This window comes from Neoarius graeffei, chromosome 7 (genome assembly GCF_027579695.1).
Source record: "Neoarius graeffei isolate fNeoGra1 chromosome 7, fNeoGra1.pri, whole genome shotgun sequence".
NCBI lineage: Eukaryota > Metazoa > Chordata > Actinopteri > Siluriformes > Ariidae > Neoarius > Neoarius graeffei.
This window is the reverse complement of record NC_083575.1, coordinates 91462562-91486127: the sequence shown is the minus strand read 5'-3', so window position 1 is coordinate 91486127 and position 23566 is coordinate 91462562. Positions and strand designations below refer to the sequence as shown.

The 23566-nt window shown below is 39.0% G+C and overlaps 1 protein-coding gene across 2 annotated transcripts in view; it reads left to right on the top strand.

Annotated features, from left to right (window-relative positions):
- The window catches only part of glra3 (glycine receptor, alpha 3), a 220158-nt gene that overhangs the window by 164917 nt on the left and 31675 nt on the right, over positions 1-23566 (top strand). For both annotated transcript variants that reach the window (XM_060924886.1, XM_060924887.1), the window contains one exon: positions 18672-18886. In XM_060924886.1, the coding sequence (XP_060780869.1) occupies positions 18672-18886 (215 nt within the window). The remainder of the gene's footprint in view (positions 1-18671; positions 18887-23566) is intronic.

Here is a 23566-nt window from a genome sequence, read left to right as displayed (position 1 = left end):
CCCCTGAAACCTGTGCATGAGCGCTGCTTGCCAAAAACTTTAATATGAGCCATGGCTTGAGCCAGCCTTTAAAAATTCATAACTCAGCCACCATAGGTCCTAGTCCCACCAAACTTTATAGGCACGTCCGTCTCCCCAAGTGGTTGACAGGATCTGATTGATCCAGTCGATTGATTAAGGATTCAGTTTACATGAAACTTTGCAGTACAGTATTATGTTCAGTGCCAAACTGCCAACCAGTGGTTATGTTGTTTTTATTATGTGCATTTTTTTCGTTCATAATAAGAACGACAGTCATATGCTTTGTAGGATGCAGATTTATATTTTAATTGAGTTTTTATTTTCTTCTTTTTCTAAGTTCTAGTGCAGCAGATTTGAGTCTGAATGCCAAATGATATGACCATGTCTAGTTTTGAGTCATTTTAAAAGTCATTTTGTGACAAAGTTACTTGGAATCTCGGACTCAAAATTTCAACTCTATTATGTAAGAATAGTTGTATTGTTAATTACTAAATTTCTTATAGACTTATTATAAACATAGTATGAAAATAGTCATTGTTGACATAATGTTTCATGAGTATTATTGTAATGCCTACCAGGCATTTTCTTGATCTGGAGAAAGCATTTGGTAGAATACCACATGCACTGATATGGCATGCACGCCGATCGCATGGTGTGCCCGAAACATATATACAGTGGATACAGCTCCTCTACCAAGATGTTACAAGTGTGGTACACTGTTCTGTTGGTACCTCCCCAGCTTTTCCCATACATGTTGGTGTAAACCAGGGGTCAGCACTTTCACCCCTGCTGTTCATTCTGTGTATGGATAGTGTCACAGAAGATCACCAAACATCACATCCATGGACACTTCTCTATGCAGATGATGTTTTTCTAGCTGCAAACACTCACCAAGAACTGGAAACAAGGGTGTAGCTATGGAAATCAAGGCTAGATGGGTATGGTCTGCGCTTGAACCTAGTGAAGACCAAGTATATGGAATCTGGTTCACAAACAGATGGCGGCATCACCATTGATGGGCAGGATCTTCCCAAAGTCACCCAGTTCATATATCTGGGTTTTGTCTTTTGTGAGGATGGAGATACCCTCCAAGATGCCAAAGCCTGTGTAAATGCTGGCTGGCTGAGATGGCAAAAGGTAACAGGTGTACTTTTTTTTGACAGTAGGATGCCGAGGAATTTGAAGGCTAAAGTATATAAGACTGTGGTATGCCCAGTAGCACTATATGGCTGTGAATGTTGGCCAGTCACTGTAAAACATGAGCAAAGTTTACATGCCATGGAGATGAAAATGCTGCACTGGTCTCAATGACTCTCTCTATTAGACCATGTGGAAAATACAGAAGTCCATGGGAAAATGCAGGTGGTTCCAATCACTGCAAAAATGAGAGCGTGGCACCTCTGATGGTATGGCCATGTCATGCGAAGCTCAGGTGGAGCAGTGGCTAAATCTGCAACAGCACTGGACATTCCAGGCAAGTGGCCACATGGAAGACCCAAAAAGAGATGGGCTGACTCAATAAAGGAGCACCTAAAGTCCATAAAAGCAAAACCAGAGGATGTCTTTGATTGGAGTAAGTGGAGTCAGCTGAGCCAAGCAGCAGACCCTGCACCCATGCAGGACTAACGCACTGAAGATATGAGTACCAGTAAATTGTAACCAACTGGAACATCCTTGACCCCTCATACTTTTTTCTAGACATGGAACTGACCTGTGTGTACTACTGTTTTCTTGGGTAGAACTTTAAGCATGTTTTTCTTGAATCTTCTGACATTTTCTTGTAAATTGGATTCAATTTGTAGTGTAATGAGCAACTAATGTCTAGTGTAATTTGGCCTCTGAAGATCACAAAAATGTGTCTGGAAATAGCTGAGAAGCCATCTAAAGCCCTTCAGCTTCCAGGGCCCTAAGACAGGCCCCGGACCCCTGGCTGCCTTGTTCTGGGCCTTTGGCCTGTCATTTGGACAGGCTGAAATTTGGATGGACAGACAACATTTCAGACTTGTCTGTCCTGTGACAACCTGCTTAAAATTCCTTATTTCCCACACTGAAGTGTTAATATATTTGCTAAGTTAGCAGTTTCTGATACGCGGTTCTGACCCGTCATACACAGAATAGTTGTATATAACGAGATCAATTAGCTCGTCCTATCGCTAGCTACCAAACAGAGTGAAGCTGGAGTGTGTATTTCCTTGTGTCTTATGATTGGAGAAGACAGCCCAACTTTCTGCTCATATACCGCCCCCTGTTTGTTTGGAGTGTGGAGTATGAATTCGACAGGTGGCCAGTTTTTACATATAGCACCTTTAAATGTTTCCACAAAGAAAGGCAAAGAGAAAGTGGGTCCATGATGTGCATAACCATTTCTATTATAAGACAATACTGCGGAGAGTTTATGAAGTGAAGAATATCCATGGATACATTAGAAAAGTGCGTGCACCATGGTGACTGTGTTTCCCACACAAAGACTGAGAGAAAGAAGAAAAACACATCCTCCTTTTTCAGTGATTGAATTTTTTTAGGCTAGTTTCAGGTCTTTTGAGATGAACATGGTTTACAAAGGAGGTATGTCTCAAAACGAGCTGTGTGCTGAATGAGTGTAAAAGCCTTTTATGAGGTTCCTCTAAAAATTCACTCGATAGTTGATAGTAGCCTGGAGCATAAGTCAAGTGTGATATCCTCTTGACTTCATTTCGTCATTGTGTCATTTTTAATGTCGTCCTGCCTCAGCACGTGTGTGTGTGTGTGTGTGTGTGTGTGTGTGTGTGTGTGTGTGTGTGTGTGTGTGTGTGTGTGTAAAACTAATCATTAAGATTAATATCGCATTGACTAATGAGTAACAGCTAATGAGCTGTAAGAGTGATGCCTTTAATGGACCTAATTATTGACCGTGATGTCTTTCTCTCCATCTCCTTTTCTCTCCCTCAGTCTGTTTCTTTGCGTCTCTTTTTATTTCTCTCACTTGTACAGTATATCGTCAGTTTTATTGCCTGACCCTGACACAAAAGACAGTGATGCTGACCAAACAAGCTGTGTTATAGGATGTGTGTATGAAGCATTAAGACGTGTTAATTCTGTGCAGCTTTATGTAGGACATCTGGCTCAAAATGTGTCAGTCTAATCAACGCTGCCAAAAAAGATGATTTCTTTCACAGAGAAAGTCATTTAGACTCATCCAGCACCATAAGAGCCTTCCTCCGTGCTTCTGCGGTGCACAAGTGATTCTTTATTTATACACTCCTCATTTACACTCCGCTGCATTTCAGAAGCTGGTGCAAAGTCATTTGAAGCTACAACCTGTACTGTTTAATCATTTCCTCTTTTTGTTGTACTTCTCTAACTTGTTATGAAAGTTCAGGTTTTCAAACAGGACGAAACCACAGTGCTGATGAATTCTGGACGTTGGTTGGTTGATGATTTTTCTAGAACAGCAGCTCTGACAGTAGTGCAGCTGCAAATCACAGGTTTATATTAACACACTCGTTCTAATACTTTATCATTTCTGGAGTAAAAACTTATTCACACAAATTAAGAGTAATAATAAACAGATTTCTAAAGATGTGCTATTTAATGCAGTAAAATGCAAAGCTAAAATCATAATATGGTGGAGGTTTTTTGGGGTTTTTTTTTACTGTAAGTTATCATGAAATTATCTCAACATTTAAGGAACTATGAATACATATGTATCATGTTATAATGCAATCATAAAACATATGTTTTATGAACTCTCATGTTACTTTGTATTTTTCTTTTCATCCCTGTCTTCCTGTCCTGTCTACTCCCCCTCTGTCAATTGTGTGTATGTGTGTATGTAAGGACAGGTTGATGGTCAATTTCGCTGGTACTTGTGACTAGTGACAATAAAGGGTTCATTCATTCATTCATTCATTCATAATAGGCATTGTTATAATTATTTATAGAAATGCATCTGCAATATACAAGCCCGATTCCAAAAAAGTTGGGACAAAGTACAAATTGTAAGTAAAAACGGAATGCAATAATTTACAAATCTCAAAAACTGATATTGTATTCACAATAGAACATAGACAATATCAAATGTCGAAAGTGAGACATTTTGAAATTTCATGTCAAATATTGGCTCATTTGAAATTTCATGACAGCAACACATCTCAAAAAAGTTGGGACAGGGGCAATAAGAGGCTGGAAAAGTTAAAGGTACAAAAAAGGAACAGCTGGAGGACCAAATTGCAACTCATTAGGTCAATTGGCAATAGGTCATTAACATGACTGGGTATAAAAAGAGCATCTTGGAGTGGCAGCGGCTCTCAGAAGTAAAGATGGGAAGAGGATCACCAATTCCCCTAATTCTGCGCCGACAAATAGTGAAGCAATATCAGAAAGGAGTTCGACAGTGTAAAATTGCAAAGAGTTTGAACAGATCATCATCTACAGTGCATAATATCATCAAAAGATTCAGAGAATCTGGAAGAATCTCTGTGTGTAAGGGTCAAGGCCGGAAAACCATACTGGGTGCCTGTGATCTTCGGGCCTTTAGACGGCACTGCATCACATACAGGCATGCTTCTGTATTGGAAATCACAAAATGGGCTCAGGAATATTTCCAGAGAACATTATCTGTGAACACAATTCACCGTGCCATCCGCTGTTGCCAGCTAAAACTCTATAGTTCAAAGAAGAAGCCGTATCTAAACATGATCCAGAAGTGCAGACGTCTTCTCTGGGCCAAGGCTCATTTAAAATGGACTGTGGCAAAGTGGAAAACTGTTCTGTGGTCAGAGGAATCAAAATTTGAAGTTCTTTATGGAAATCAGGGACGCTGTGTCATTCGGACTAAAGAGGAGAAGGACGGCCCGAGTTGTTATCAGCGCTCAGTTCAGAAGCCTGCATCTCTGATGGTATGGGGTTGCATTAGTGCGTGTGGCATGGGCAGCTTGCACATCTGGAAAGACACCATCAATGCTGAAAGGTATATCCAGGTTCTAGAGCAACATATGCTCCCATCCAGACGATGTCTCTTTCAGGGAAGACCTTGCTTTTTCCAACATGACAATGCCAAACCACATACTGCATCAATTACAGCATCATGGCTGCGTAGAAGAAGGGTCCGGGTACTGAACTGGCCAGCCTGCAGTCCAGATCTTTCACCCATAGAAAACATTGGATGCATCATAAAATGGAAGATGCGACAAAAAAGACGTAAGACAGTTGAGCAACTAGAATCCTACATTAGACAAGAATGGGTTAACATTCCTATCCCTAAACTTGAGCAACTTGTCTCCTCAGTCCCCAGACGTTTACAGACTGTTGTAAAGAGAAAAGGGGATGTCTCACAGTGGTAAACATGGCCTTGTCCCAACTTTTTTGAGATGTGTTGTTGTCATGAAATTTAATATCACCTAATTTTCCTCTTTAAATGATACATTTTCTCAGTTTAAACATTTGATATGTCATCTATGTTCTATTCTGAATAAAATATGGAATTTTGAAACTTCCACATCATTGCATTCTGTTTTTATTTACAATTTGTACTTTGTCCCAACTTTTTTGGAATCGGGGTTGTATTCACAGTGCACTATGACTGTATGAGACCGCTCTCTTTTTAACCAAATCTTTATTATAAAAATGATTATACTACAATGTTGTAAAGTTTTACAACATTCAACAAAATTTTACAATAAACTATAGAACTTCACAAAATTGCAATACACTACAAAACTTTACAACATACTTTAACATTTACAACTTACAACATACTGCAAATTTCTATAACTTTACAATACGTTACAAAACTTTAATTTAAAAAAATATATAATTCATTACTAATGAAGTATATTATAATGATTATCATAAAATCCTACTATTAACTTTGATGATGTTCATCCTTCGGGGTCGAAGATGACCATGACTTCAATTCGGTGGGTGGTGGTTGTGGGTCCAGAGGTGATTGATGAGGCCAATCCAGGCTTTGAAGGTATGCCCACATGTCGGGCATGCGTGAGTAGGTGCTGTGGTGGGGTTGACGATAGTTCGAGCCTTCCGTGCAGCTCGTTTCTTCTGGGCCTCGGCGATACGTTTCACCTCTATAAAGCTTACAGTTTCAATTAGAGTTTACAATCCCTGTATTAACTTTACAATTTTACAGCATACAACACAGATCTACAACTTTTCAACTTACTAGAAGTCTTCACAAGATACTGCAAAATTTTACAACATACTAAAACAATTTTAAGCCTAGTATCTTTAAAAATATATTACCATACTTTAATAATGAACAATATCAGTGATTTCTCATGAAATGGTACTGCTGAACTTTACAATTTTACAACATATCATAAAAATGTACAAGATTTAAAAAAGTATAGAACTTTACATCACAGTGGAAAACTTTACAATGTTGCAACACTACAAATCTGTACAACATACTCAAAACACTAAAGAGCAGAGAATATACTACATAACTTTATAGCACACTGTAAAATGGATACTTTACAACATACTGCAAAATTCTACAACTTTACAACACACTACTAAACTTTTAATCTTAAAAAATATAATATAATATAATACTATAATATAAATATAATATAATACTAAACTTTACAATTTTAAACAAAATTGAAATTCCAACAAAACTGTAAAACTTTACAACATAGTGGACATCTTTACAATTTTACAACATTTTGCAAAACATTTTCAAAACACTAAATAACTTTCCACAAAAAAACCACAGCAAAGCTTTAATAAAAAAAATAGAATTCCTTAATAATTAAATATATCACATTGATTATCATGAAATCCTACTGCAGAACATTGACAATTATACAACATGCAGCAAAGCTTTCAGATTTTGCACAATTTTATATGAATTTTCAACAAATATGTAAAACTTTACAACATACTAATAAACTTTAATCTTAAAAATATAATTCCTTAATAATTAATTGTATCAAAATCATTATCATGAAATCCTGCAACTAAACTTTACAATTTTACAACATACTATACATCAAAGATATGTAACTTTTCAATATACTAAAAAATCTTCACAAGATACTAAAACATTCCAAAATACTATCTTTAAAATGTTATAATTTTTTTTAAAATAATGAATCATATCAAAGTGATTATCATGAAATTCTACTGCAGAACTTTTATAATTTTACAACATTCAACAAAGCGCTCAGATTTTACACCATTTGATAGAAATTTTCAACAAAACTATAAAACGTTACAACATAGTTGAAAACTTTACAATTTTACAATGTTGCAAAACTGTACAACATATTAAAAACACCAAAGATATTTACATAAAAAGCACAATGCTTTAATGTTAAAATATAATATAATTCCTTCATAATAAATTATATCATAGTGATTATCATGAAATCTGACTACTAACTTGACAATTTTACAGCACACTATTCATCAAAGATATACAACTTTTCAACATACTACAAATCTATACAAGATGCTGTACTAACAAAAATTACAACATAATATATATATATATATATATATATATATATATATATATATATATATATATAAAAAATGAATAAAAATACTTTAATAATGAATTATATCAAGGTGATTATCATGAAATCCTACTGCAGGACATTTACAATTTTAGAACATTGAACAACATTTGCAGCTTTTACACCATTTTACATGAATTTACACCAAAACTATAAAACTTTACAACATACTGCAAAACTTTAAATCTTTTCAACAGGCTGTAAAATTTTATAAAACCTTTTTGTCAATTTAGTGTTCTAAATGTATATATAACTGCATTGTAGGTTTGGGTTTTATGAAACAATAAACATGAGAAATGCAGTTGATTTAGTAAACATTTCTGTTTAAAATGTGTCACTTAGCACTGACAAATGTTCAACTTCTAAGTTAATATCTCATCTCATCTCATCTCATTATCTCTAGCCGCTTTATCCTTCTACAGGGTCGCAGGCAAGCTGGAGCCTATCCCAGCTGACTACGGGCGAAAGGCGGGGTATACCCTGGACAAGTCGCCAGGTCATCACAGGGCTGACACATAGACACAGACAACCATTCACACTCACATTCACACCTACGCTCAATTTAGAGTCACCAGTTAACCTAACCTGCATGTCTTTGGACTGTGGGGGAAACCGGAGCACCCGGAGGAAACCCACGCGGACACGGGGAGAACATGCAAACTCCACACAGAAAGGCCCTCGCCGGCCACGGGGCTCGAACCCAGGACCTTCTTACTGTGAGGCGACAGCGCTAACCACTACACCACCGTGCCGCCCTTCTAAGTTAATATAATGTTTGTTAAAAAAATACACTCAGTACATTACATTCACTTTGGTTGCAATGATTATAAGTGTTATAAAACACACACACACACACACACACACACACACATAAACATTACTATAACGTATAAGTGGATATAACAGGGTGTATGACACCCCAGGGATGTACCATGTTATGAATGATTCATTATACACATGGCCCTGAGACACTGTGTTCCTAGAATTATTTACAGAACAGTATAAGAGGTTTATGAAGCATTATTTGAGTTTATTACACTGATTTATGAATATCAGCTTCATAAACATTGTTAAAGGATATCTTACTTGTTTTCCAGTTTAGCATTCTGAGTGCTGTTCTGCTAAAGCAGTTTGCTCACCATTTCAGTCTCTCTCTCTCTCTCTCTCTCTCTCTCTCTCTCTCTCTCTCTCTCTCGTGGTCTAGCACACACCCATTCATGTGTGTTTCAGAATGACTGACACAGTGCTTCAGCTTGACTGAAATCACTTCACCTCCAGGCCTCTTCACAGCACCCACGTCAAGTGGGAGTCAATAACTCGATGCCTGACATGGGCCATTTTCCGTGACAGTGATGCTCATAGGAATTCTGTCAGTCAAATGGAGCAACGGAGCAACTGACCTCAGGAATACACATGCTGTCGAGCAAGAAACAACAGGGAAATCCCTGCATAGCCTCGTCGTATGGAGAGATCAGAGGCGAACTTGTTGTTGATTCTAAGATCCCTGTTCTTGGCTGTAGGACTGGAACCCAATGTGCTCTTCAGTTCTGCTATTGCTTTCCTTCTGAGATGCTTTTCTGCTCACCATGGTTTTAAAGAGTGATTATATGAGTTCCTATATCCTTCCTGGCCAAAAAGCTCGAACCAATCTGTCCATTTTCTGATCTCAGGCCTGTCTTCTCAACAAGGCATTTGTTTCCACCCACAGAACTGTCGCTCACTCAACTCAATGTTCTTTTTGTTTTTCGCACCATTCTGTCTGTGTAAACTCCAGAGACTGTTGTGTGTGAAAACCCCAGGAGGAGATCAGCAGGTTCTGAAATACTCAAACCAACCAAATCATCTGGCTCAAACCAACACCCATGCCACAGTGAAAGAAAGTCACACTTCTTTGAGATCACAATTTTTCCCATTCTGATGTTTGAACATTGTGAACATTAACTGAAGCTCTTGATTTGTATCTGCATGATTTTATGCATTGTGCTGCTGTCAAGGGATTGGCTGATTAGAGAACTGCATCGTACAGGTGGATGGGTGTTCCAGGAATCTTAAAATCAAGAACAAGTTTGAAATTACAATTGCTGCATGAGATTTCACCTGGGATACTACAGCAACAGTCTTTAATGCACCTGCGATACCATCGCAACAACCTAGCAACCACCAAATGAAGACCCGCCAGTGTTGTAGTCGAGTCACTAAACCTTGAGTCCAAGTCCAGTCTCAAGTCCCCAGTGTTCAAGTCCAAGTCATTAAAGAAAATTTCTAGCCAAGTCCAAGTTGAGTCCAATATCGATCCGAGTCAAGTCCGAGAACAAGACTCCATCTGCACCATTTGACAGTGGCTGTTGCTGCCTTTATGTAAAAGCGTCTCTGCTACTGTGTTGGACTAACGTTACTGTTCAACTGCCCCATTTTAGTTAATAGGCAACAGATAAAAAGCTTGTTCATCACTCAGCAAGCCCCACCCACTATCAACAGGGCAAATAACATGAGAGAGGGTTAACACTAGCTAGTTCATCGCTCAGCAAGCAAGTCCCGCCTGCTATCAACAGAGCAATGAACATAGCGTGTCACTTCCTTCTCTGGTGGGAGTCTTACCAAATGACGATTGAAGTTCGAGGTTGTCCCCGTTGTCTCCTCAATAGTTCATCTACATATGGAACACATACTGTAGCAGTGCATTTTTTCCCACTGCACAAGAAGTCTGTATAAGCAAAGCAGACAATCCTACGAGCTTCTCTCAAGGCATTTTAGCGCCATTAGCATTAGTTTGTTCCTGAACATGACGTACACTACCGTTCAAAAGTTTGGGGTCACTTTGAAATGTCCTTATTTTTGAAAGAAAAGCACTGTTCTTTTCAATGAAGATCACTTTAAACTAATCAGAAATCCACTCTATACATTACTAATGTGGTAAATGACTATTCTAGCTGCAAATGTCTGGTTTTTGGTGCAATATCTCCATAGGTGTATAGAGGCCCATTTCCAGCAACTCTCACTCCAGTGTTCTAATGGTACAATGTGTTTGCTCATTGCCTCAGAAGGCTAATGGATGATTAGAAAACCCTTGTACAATCATGTTAGCACAGCTGAAAACAGTTGAGCTCTTTAGAGAAGCTATAAAACTGACCTTCCTTTGAGCAGATTGAGTTTCTGGAGCATCACATTTGTGGGGTCGATTAAATGCTCAAAATGGCCAGAAAAATGTCTCGACTATATTTTCTATTCATTTTACAACTTATGGTGGTAAATAAAAGTGTGACTTTTCATGGAAAACACAAAATTGTCTGGGTGACCCCAAACTTTTGAACGGTAGTGTATGAACAGGTGAATGTGCATTCTCTTGCATGAAATTAGTATAAAATTAATGTAGAAATGTATAAATATCTTCTGCCAAATTATTATGGCATGTTACAAAAAAATAAAGAAAAAATCCAAGTCCTCGTCTTCAATTTACGAGTCCGAATGCAGTTAATGAATGCACGAGTCCGAGTCCAAGTCTGAGTCATCAGTGCTCAAGTCCGAATCAAGTCACGAGTCTGTAAAATTAGGGCATGAGTCGGACTCAAGTACTACAAGCCAGAGAACCGCTTAATGTTTTTCTTTTAATATTTAAAAATAATACTTCCATATTTTAATGATTTGAACATTTTAACCTTTTAAGAGTTAGTATAATAGCCTTGTAGCTGCTCAGCCCAGTTAACAGATCAAAGTTCATTTATGGGTTTGTTTTCACTCTCATTTTCCTTAATTTCAGTTACTAAACTCTCAGTTATTATCTGTTTCCTTGTGTTCCCAACTTGTCCTCTTTTCTACGGCTCTCTGTAATCCTTACCAAAAGTATTGTGAGTTTGCCTTTAAGGCGAGCACAGTCTAAGACACGTTAAACCTTGACTAATATCCAGGGTTCTGTAGCTGAGGATTAGAAAGCCACACAATTTTTCATGTTTGTTAAATTTTGTAATACTTTCCAACATCACGATTGTTCCCCACAGTGAGAGTTTTCTGCTCCTCCTTAGAGGAAGTGTAAAGCAGCAATGGCGAGCAGAGCTCATTAGGATTAATGAAGCCTGCATAAGCTAATAGTGTCTGGGCTTTTTATGGATCTTTTTTCACGTTCATCAATTTTAAACTAGCACTGAGACAACAGTATTAAAAAGATGGCAGGGAGTCCCAGCCAATCAAGTGTGTTTCAAAGCCTGGAATGTGCTCAGTTGTTCTTCATCGCCTGGCTCGGGTTTGAGCTTTAAAGAGACAGAACCAGAGTTACAAACACTGTGACCTAGTACATGAATGTACCTTGCATCGCAGAATTGGCATAACCATGTCATAAAGGTCATAAATGACATAATGATCTTTTCAGTAATGCTAATATGACAGATATTATGTGCTGCTTGTTTGCTAATTGGTCTCCACGTGTGATCAGTGTTACAAGAGATACTTCAAGAAAACGCTTATAACATGACATATTTTATATCATACCCCCCTCCCCCACAAAAAATACTTGTTTCCAATTGGCTGCCACTGGTCTGTTATTGTCCAGTGTACATTCATTCATCTAATAAATTGTAACCATGGCAACAAGCATAAATAACCCTTTGAACCTACGACTTTATTAATTCTTTCACAAAACCAACACAGTAGCTGTGATCTGGACCGTCACAGGATTTTTGGTATTTTGGAGGTTGACCTTTCTCCTTTTTCATCATTAAGAAGCTATAATGGGTCATTATTAAATGTCATCTTCAGTAATTACTCCCAGACTGTCTTCCCGAGAAAAAGGGTTCCATGTTCCTGCTTCTGTGCAAAAACCTCTTTCATTAAAGTGAGCCACATCAAGGCCAGAGTAATGTGGTGGAGTGTGTCCAGCTACACACATCTACAGACTGCCACACACGTCTACACACATCTACACACTGCCACAAACATCTACACACTGCTCCACACTTCTACACACTGACACAAACATCTACACACTGACACAAACATCTACACACTGCCACACACTTCTACACACTGACACAAACATCTACACACTGACACAAACATCTACACACTGCTCCACACTTCACACTGCCACACACATCTACACACTGCCACACACATCTACACACTGCTAAACACATCTACACACTGCCACACACATCTACACACTGCTCCACATTTCACACTGCCACACACATCTACACACTGACACACACATCTATACACTGACACACACATCTACACACTGCTCCACACTTCTACACACTGACACAAACATCTACACACTGCTACACACATCTACATACTGACACACACATCTACACACTGCTACACACATCTACACACTGCCACACACATCTACACACTGACACACATCTATACACTGACACACACATCTACACACTGCTCCACACTTCTACACACTGACACAAACATCTACACACTGCTACACACATCTACATACTGACACACACATCTACACACTGCTACACACATCTACACACTGCCACAAACATCTACACACTGCCACACACATCTACACACTGCCACACACATCTACACGCTGCTAAACACATCTACACACTGACACAAACATCTACACACTGACACACACATCTACACACTGACACAAACATCTACACACTGCTCCACACATCTACACACTGACACAAACATCTACACACTGACACACACATCTACACACTGCTACACACATCTACACACTGCCACAAACATCTACACACTGCCACACACATCTACACACTGCCACACACATCTACACACTGCTAAACACATCTACACACTGACACAAACATCTACACACTGACACACACATCTACACACTGACATAAAACATCTACACACTGACACACACATCTACACACTGCTCCACACTTCTACACACTGCTACACACATCTACACACTGACACAAACATCTACACACTGCTCCACACTTCTACACACTGCCACACACATCTACGCACTGCTACACACATCTACACACTGCCACAAACATCTACACACATCTACACACTGCCACAAACATCTACACACTGCTCCACACTTCACACTGCCACACACATCTACACACTGCCACACACATCTACACACTGCTACACACATCTACACACTGACACAAACATCTACACACTGCCACACACATCTACACACTGACACAAACATCTACACACTGACACACACATCTACACACTGCTCCACACTTCACACTGCCACACACATCTACACACTGCCACACACATCTACACACTGACACAAACATCTACACACTGACACACACATCTACACACTGCTCCACACTTCTACACACTGCTACACACATCTACACACTGCCACACACATCTACACATTGCTACACACTGCCACACACATCTACACACTGCCACACACAAATACACACTTCTACACACAAATACACACTGCCACACACTACCACACACATCTACACACTGCCACACACTACTACACATTGCCACACACTTCTACACACAGCTACACACACTACTATATACATCTACACACTGCCACACACTACTACACACTGCCACACACAGCTACACACTGCCACAGACTACTATATACATCTACACACAGCTACACACTACTACACACTGCCACACACTTCTACACACAGCTACACACTGCCACAGACTACTATATACATCTACACACAGCTACACACTTCTACACACTGCCACACACATCTACACACTGCCACACACAACTACACACATCTACACACTGCCACACACTTCTAAACATAAATACACACATTTACACACTGTCACACACTTTTACACACTTCTATATATAACCAGACACATCTGCACACCATCACACACTTCTACACATTGCTACACACATCAACACACTTTTACGCACTGTCACATACGTCTACACACAAATATACACATCTACACACTGCTACACACTTCTACACACAGCTACACACATCCATACACTGCCACACACTTCTACACACTGCCACACACATCCATACACTGCCACACACTTCTACACACTGCCACACACATCCATACACTGCCACACACTTCTACACACTGCCACACACTTCTACACACAGCTACACACATCCATACACTGCCACACACTTCTAGACACAGCTACACACATCCATACACTGCCACACACTTCTACACACTGCCACACACTTCTACACACAGCTACACACATCCATACACTGCCACACACTTCTACACACTGCCACACACATCCATACACTGCCACACACTTCTACACACTGCCACACACTTCTACACACAGCTACACACATCCATACACTGCCACACACTTCTACACACTGCCACACACTTCTACACACAGCTACACACATCCATACACTGCCACACACTTCTACACACTGCCACACACTTCTACACACAGCTACATGCATCCATACACTGCCACACATTTCTACACACTGCCACACACATCTACACATATCTACACACTGCCACACACTTCTATACACAAATACACACATCTACACACTGCCATACATATCTACACACAGCTACACACTGCCACACACTTTTACACACAGCTACACACATCCATACACTGCCACACAAATACACGCATCTACACACTGCTACAAACTGCCACAAACTGATACACACATCAACACACTTCTACATACTGCCACACACTTCTACACAGTGTTACACACAGCTATACACTACTACACACTTAGACACAGCTACACACTGCGATTCAATTCAGTTCAATTCAAGGAACTTTATTTTTCTGTTAGGAACTTAATATGGTAAACATATCAGTGTGTATTCAATTCACCTACACACACACACACACACACACACACACACACACACACACACACAAGCCATGGAACAATTAGCAGTGGTAAACTAGACTGCATTTCTGCAGAGAAAATGAAAAGTGTGCTTGCTGAGCTGTAGCAGAACAGCTATCATGCTAGCATGCTAAAAGCTAGCATGCCAACATGCTTATGCTAACATGCTAACAACTAGCATGCTAACAGTTAGCATACTAACATGCTAACAGCATACTAACATGCTACAAGCTAGCATGTTAACATGTTAATGCTAACATGCTAATAGATAACATGCTAACAGCTAGCATTCTAACATGCTAATGATTAACATGCTATTTGTTAAAATTCTAACACTTTAAGGCTAATATGCTGACAGCTATCATGCTAACAGCTAACAGGCTAACATGCTAATGGCTAGTATGTTAACTTTTAGCATGTTAACACGCTGAGGGTGACATGCTAACAGCTAACATGCTAACAGTTAGCACGCTAACATGCTCAGGCGAACTCGCTAACAGCAAACATGCGAACTCTGCATGCTGCCATGCTAATCCTAACATGTTAACAGCTCTCATGATAACATGCTAATGGTGAACATGCTAACAACTCACGAGCTAACAGCAGGCATGATATTGTAATGGGTAACATGCTAACAGCTAGCATGGTAACACATGAATGCTTATATGCTAATTGCTATCATGTGTGCGTGTAAGTATTCCTATTAAAGTGGCCATTGAGTTGAAGTTGATTTGCTGTCAAAGTCTCAAATGAGCAGATCCTTGCCAAATGCATCATCACCTACTGTATGGGGGAAGGGAGGAATGACTCAGTCAAGCTTCCATTGATTAGCGGCAAAATGGAGAAAAAAATGGACGGATGAAAGGCGAGAGAAAACCGAGTGCGGGTCAGAACCGATATCATGTGTGTGATGGTGATTTGGCCTGAGGTGCCGTATGAAGTTTGGTGGATGTGTGGTGAAGTGTTACTGAGCAAAACTCCATTCATTTGAATAGGGCCAAAAATCAATGGAAGCCTATGGAGGAAAAAAGAGATGCGTGAAAACCAAGGAAAAGACGAGTGCAGGTCTCAGATGAGGGGATGGATCTGTGCGGGGACTTGGCCTGAGGCATCAAGTGAAGTTTCTTGAAGTTTGGTCACTTGGTTAAAAAAATTGATGGAGAGTGAAAGTTTTTCTCCTGAAACACCATTCATTTTCAATGGGGCCAAAAATCAATGCAAGCCTATGGAGGAAAAAGGGATGAGCAAAAAGAAAGGAAAAATATGAGTGCGGGTCAGAACCGATTGCATGTATGTGTCGGGGGAGTTGGCCTGAAGTATCACATGAGGTTTGGTGCATCTGCGATGGAGCGTGTCCGAGTAGGACGATTCGATTCATGAACCCTATTCATTCTCTATGGGAAAAAAACAAAAGAAAAACGACAAGAACAAGAGAACGGGCGTGTTGATCCAAAAGCCGTATACAAGCACACTACACCACTTCGGGCCAGATGTCTCAGAATTGGAACGATGTCTCTATCTCGAACGCCCTAGGAGGAGTAGTGGATCCAAAAAACGTGTCGGAATAAGGCAGAATAAGTAAACTTAGAAGAACAATAGTGTGCTTGCCAACACTAATAAAGCTTGCAAAGCCCAATAAATATCACATGATTAAAAAAAACAATAAATAATTGAGGCGGCACGGTGGTGTAGTGGTTAGCGCTGTTGCCTCACAGCAAGAAGGTCCGGGTTCGAGCCCCGTGGCTGTTGAGGGCCTTTCTGTGCGGAGTTTGCATGTTCTCCCTGTGTCCGCGTGGGTTTCCTCTGGGTGCTCCGGTTTCCACCACAGTCCAAAGACATGCAGGTTAGGTTAACTGGTGACTCTAAATTGACCGTAGGTGTGAATGTGAGTGTGAATGGTTGTCTGTGTCTATGTGTCAGCCCTGTGATGACCTGGCGACTTGTCCAGGATGTACCCCGCCTTTCACCCGTAGTCAGCTGGGATAGGCTCCAGCTTGCCTGCGACCCTGTAGAACAGGATAAAGCGGCTAGAGATAATGAGATGAGATAAATAATTGAAAGAATGTTAAAATATTGGTATTAAAAAAGCTAAACATATCTACATGCTGCTATCCTCTCTTCTTCTTTCATCTGCTCCTGTTAGAGGTCGCCACAGCAGATCTGTTCTGCATATTTGGTTTGGCATAGGTCTTCGACCAGATGCCCTTCCCGACACAACCCTCCCAGTCTATCCAGGCTTGGGACTGGTACTAAGTACGCACTGGCTTGTGCAACCCCAGTGGCTGGGTATTTTATCTAATCTGCATATCTTTGTCCTGTGGGAGAAACCGGAACACTCGGCAGAAACCCACAGGGAGAACATGCAAACTCCACACAGAAAGGCCGTGAGGTTCAAACCACAAACCTTCTTGCTGTGAGGTGACAGTGCTGACCGCTACACCACTGTGCCACCCTACCACTAGTCTCTCTGTATCTGCATATCACAAAGTGTTTTATTCTTTATTTAATGATGGTATCTATCGTGTTAGTGATGCATTAAACATTACACAGTTTTGCCTTTCAGTCAGTAAGAACACACTGTTTTGAACATACTGTATTTACATTTATGACATTTGGAAGAGGGCGGCACGGTGGTGTAGTGGTTAGCGCTGTCGCCTCACAGCAAGAAGGTCCGGGTTCGAGCCCCGTGGCCGGTGAGGGCCCTTCTGTGTGGAGTTTGCATGTTCTCCCCGTGTCCGCGTGGGTTTCCTCCAGGTGCTCCGGTTTCCCCCACAGTCCAAAGACATGCAGGTTAGGTTAACTGGTGACTCTAAATTGAGCGTAGGTGTGAATGTGGGTGTGAATGGTTGTCTGTGTCTATGTGTCAGCCCTGTGATGACCTGGCGACTTGTCCAGGGTGTACCCCGCCTTTCGCCCGTAGTCAGCTGGGATAGGCTCCAGCTTGCCTGCGACCCTGTAGAACAGGATAAAGCGGCTACAGATAATGAGATGAGATGAGATGAGACATTTGGAAGACATCATTATCCAGATTCACAAGCAGCAGTGAAAGGTCCGTTTTACATTTTCCTCATTTAGACAGCTGAGCTGTTGAGGGTTTATGGCTTTGCTCAATTGCCTGGCAGTGACAGCTTGGTGGTGCTGGGATTTAACCTCATGAGCTTCCGATCAGTAATCCAGTGCCTTAACCATGGAACTCCCATTACTCTGTATGAAGAAAGATGAGAAATTTAATTTGAAGGTTGTTTTTGATAACTGAAGAGATAAAAACTCAGAATCCTCACTTTATCTCCTGCAGGAAAGTTCACATGTATTGAGGTGCGTTTCCACCTGGAGAGGCAGATGGGTTATTACCTGATACAAATGTACATCCCCAGTCTGCTCATCGTCATCCTCTCCTGGGTGTCCTTCTGGATCAACATGGATGCTGCTCCTGCTCGTGTGGCTCTAGGCATCACCACAGTGCTCACCATGACCACACAGAGCTCGGGCTCCAGAACCTCTCTGCCTAAGGTCAGAGTGCACCAGTAACCCTCTACAAATGCTCTATTAACTTTTAAATAACTCTAATAACTCTCTAACAGCTCTCTAATAACTCTAATAACTCTCTCACACCTCTGTAATAACTCTAATAACTCTCTCAAACCTCTCTAATAACACTAATAACTCTCTAACACCTCTCTAATAACTCTAATAACTCCCTCATACCTCTGTAATAACTCTAATAACTCTCTCACAGCTCTGTAATAACGCTAATAACTCTCTCAAACCTCTCTAATAACTCTAATAACTCTCTAACACCTCTCTAATAACTCTAATAACTCCCTCACACCTCTGTAATAACTCTAATAACTCTCTCAAACCTCTGTAATAACACTAATAACTCTCTACCTCTCTAATAACTCTAATAACTCTCTCACACCTCTCTAATAACTCTAATAACTCTCTAACACCTCTCTAATGACTCTAATAACTCTCTCAAACCTCTGTAATAACTTTAATAACTCTCTCACACCTCTCTAATAATTCTAATAACTCTCTAATAACACGAATAACTCTCCAAAACCTCTCTAATAATTCTAATAACTGCCGAACACCTCTATAGGAACTATAATAACTATCTCACACCTCTCTAATAACTCTCCAACACCTCTCTAATGAATCTAACAACACTCTAAATCCTCTCTAAGAATTCTAATAACTCTCTAACACCTCTCTAATAACTCTAATAACTCTCTCACACCTCTCTAATAACACTAATAACTCTCTAACACCTCTCTAATAACTCTAATAACTGTCTCACACCTCTCTAATAACTCTAATAACTCTTTAACACCTCTATAATAACTCTAATAACTCTCTCACACCTCTGTAATAACTCTAATAACTCTCTCAAACCTCTGTAATAATGCTAATAACTCTCTCACACCTCTGTAATAACTCTAATAACTCTCTAACACCTCTGTAATAACTTTAATAACTCTCTCACACCTCTCCAATAACTCTAATAACTCTCTAATAACATGAATAACTCTCCAAAACCTCTCTAATAATTCTAATAACTGCCGAACACCTCTATAGGAACTATAATAACTCTCTCACACCTCTCTAATAACTCTCCAACACCTCTCTAATACCGTAATTCTCTAACACCTCTCAAACAACTCTAATAACACTCAACTGACGCTAATAACTATCCAAAATCTCTCTAGGAAATCTCTAATAACTCTAATAACTCTAATAATTCTCTAACACCTCTCTAATGAATCTAACAACACTCTAAATCCTCTCTAGGAACTCTAATAACTCTCTAACACCTCTCAAATAACTCAAATAACTCTCTAATAACTCTAATACAGTAAGTCCCAAACACCTCTCGAATAACTCAGATAACTCTCTGACACCTCTCTAATAACTCTCTAACACCTCTCTAGGAAGTCTAATATCTCTCTAACCCCTCTTTAAGAACTTGAATAATTCTCTAATAACTCTATCATAATTCTCTAATACCTCTCTAATAACTCTAATAATTATAATAACTCTCTAAGAACTCTAAGAACTCTCACACACCTCTCTAATAACTCTAATAATTCTCTAATACCTCTCTAATAACTCTAATAACTCTCACACCTCTGCAATAACTCTAATAACCCTCTAATAACTCTCCAAAACCTCTCTATTAATTCTAATAATGCTCTAACACCTCTATAGGAACTATAATAACTCTCTCACACCTCTCTAATAACTCTCAAATAACTAATAACTCTCTAACACCTCACTAATAATTCTCTAACACCTCTCTAATAACTCTAATAACACTCTAATAACTCAAATAACTATCCAATACTTCTCTCGTAAATTTTTAATAACTCTAATAACTCTCTCACACCTCTCTAATAACTCTCCAACAGCTCTCGAATAACTCTAATAATGCTCAAATAACTCTAATAACTATCCAAAACCTCTCTAGTAAATATCTAATCATTCTAATAACTCTCTAATAACACTAATAATTCTCTCACACCTCTCTAAGAACTCTAAGAACTCAACAAAAACCTCTCTAATAATTCGAATAACTCTCCAACACTTCTCTAATAAGTCTAATCAATCTCTACTAACTCTAATAACTCTCTAATAACTCTAACCCCTCTCTAATAACTCTAATAATTCTCTAATACCTCTCTAATAACTCTCTCACAGCTCTGCAATAACTCTAATAACCCTCTAATAACTCTCCAAAACCTCTCTAATAATTCTAATAACTCTCTAGCACCTCTATAGGAACTATAATAACTCTCTCACACCTCTCTAATAACTCTAATAACTCTCTCACACCTCTGTAATAACTAGTTAATAACTCTAATAACTATAACAACTCTCTAACACCGCTCTAATAATTCTCTAACACCTCTCTAATAACTCTCTAACACCTCTCTAATAACACTAATAATTCTCTAATAATGCTAATAATGCTCTACTAACTCAAATAACTCTCTAATAAATCTAACCAGTCTCTAACACCTCTCTATTAACTCTAATAACTCTCCAACACCTCTCTAATAACTCTCTAATAGCTCTAATATCTCTCTAATAACTCTCTAACACCTCTCTAATAACTCTAATAACTCTCTAACACCTCTCTAATGACTGTATTAACTCTGTAATAACTCTAATAATTCCCTAACATCTCTCTAATAACTCTCTCACACCTCTCTAATAACTCTCTAATAATTATAACAGCTCTCTAACAACTGTCTAATAATTCTCTCACACCTCTCAAACAACTCTAATAACTCTCCAAGACCTCTCTAATAACTCTCTAACAGCTCTCTAGGAACTCTAATAACTCTCTCACGCCTCTCTAATAGCTCTAATATATCTCTAATAACTCTCCAAAACCTCTCTAAGAACTCTAATAACACTCTAATAACTCTTTAATAATTCAAATAACTCACCAACACTTCTCTAATAACTCTCTAACGCCTTTCTAATAACACTAATAGTTCTCTAATAACGATAATAACTCTCTACTAACTCGAATAACTCTCTAATAACTCTCACACCTCTCTAATAAATCGAATGACTCTCCAACATCTTCTAATAACTCTACTAACTCTCCAAAACCTCTCTAATAACATTCATAACTCTCTAGCACCTCTCTCATAACTCTTATAACTCTCAATCACCTCTATAATAACTTGAATAACTCTCTAATACCTCTGTGATAACTCTAATAATGCTCTAATAACTCTAATAACTCTCTAACACCTCTCTAATAACTGTATTAACTCTCTAATAGCTCTAATAACTCTCTAACACCTCTCGAGGAACTCTAATATCTCTCCAACACCTCTCAAATAACTCTAAGAACTCTCTAATAACTCTAATAACTCTCCAACACCTATCTAATAACTCGCTAACACCTGTCTAATCACACTAATAATTCTCTAATAATGCTAATAACTCTCTACTATAATGACTCTCTGATAACTTTAATCACTCTCTAACACCTCTCTAGGAACTCTAATAACTCTCTAACACCTCTCTAATAACTCTTTAATAACCCTCATAACTCTCTAACACCTCTCTAATAATGCTAATAACTTTCTAACACCTCTCTAGGAACTCTAATATCTCTCTAACGCCTCTCTAATAACTCTAATAACTGTCTAATACCTCACTAATAACTATAATAACTCTAATATCTCTCTAATAACTCTCTGACGCCTCTCTAAGAACTCTAAGAACTCTCTAACACCTCTCTAATAATGCTAATAACTTTCTAACGCCTCTCTAGCAACTCTAATATCTCTATAATGCCTCTCTAATAATGCTAATAACTCTCTAACATCTTTCTAACACCTCTCTAATAACTCTCACACTCTCTAATATCTCCCTAACACCTCTCTAATAACTCTAGTAACTCTCTAATGACTCTAATAACTCTCTAACACCTCTCTAATAACTCTTAAATAACTCTAATAATTCTCTAACACCTCTCAAGGAACTCTAATAACTCTCCAACACCTCTCAAATAACTCAGATAACTCTCTCACACCTCTCTAATAACTCTTATAACCCTCTAACACCTCTCTAATAATTCTAATAACTCTCTAATAACTCTAACTCTCTAACATCTCTCTAATAACTCTCACAACTCTCTAACACCTCTCTAATAACTGTATTAACTCTCTAATAACGCTAATAACTCTCTAACACCTCTCTAATAACTGTATTAACTCTCTAATAATGCTAATAACTCTCTAACACCTCTCTAATAACTCTCTAATAACTCTCATAACTCTCTAACGCCTCTCTAATAACTCTCATAACTCTCTAATACCTCTCTAATAACTCTAATAACTCTCTAACTCTAATAACTCTCTAATACCTCTCTAACAGCGCTCTAATAACTCCCTAATAACTCTAATAACTCTCTAACACCTCTCTAATAACTGTATTAACTCTATAATAACTCTCATAACTCTCTAACACCTCTTGAATAACTCTAATAACTCTCCAACACCTCTCTAATAATGTTAATAACTCTCTAACACCTCTCTAGGAACTCTAATATCTTTCTAACGCCTCTCTAATAACTCTAACTGTCACACCTCTCTAATAACTCTAATAACTCTCACACCTCTCTAATAACTTTCTAATATCTCTCTAACACCTCTCTAATAACTCTCA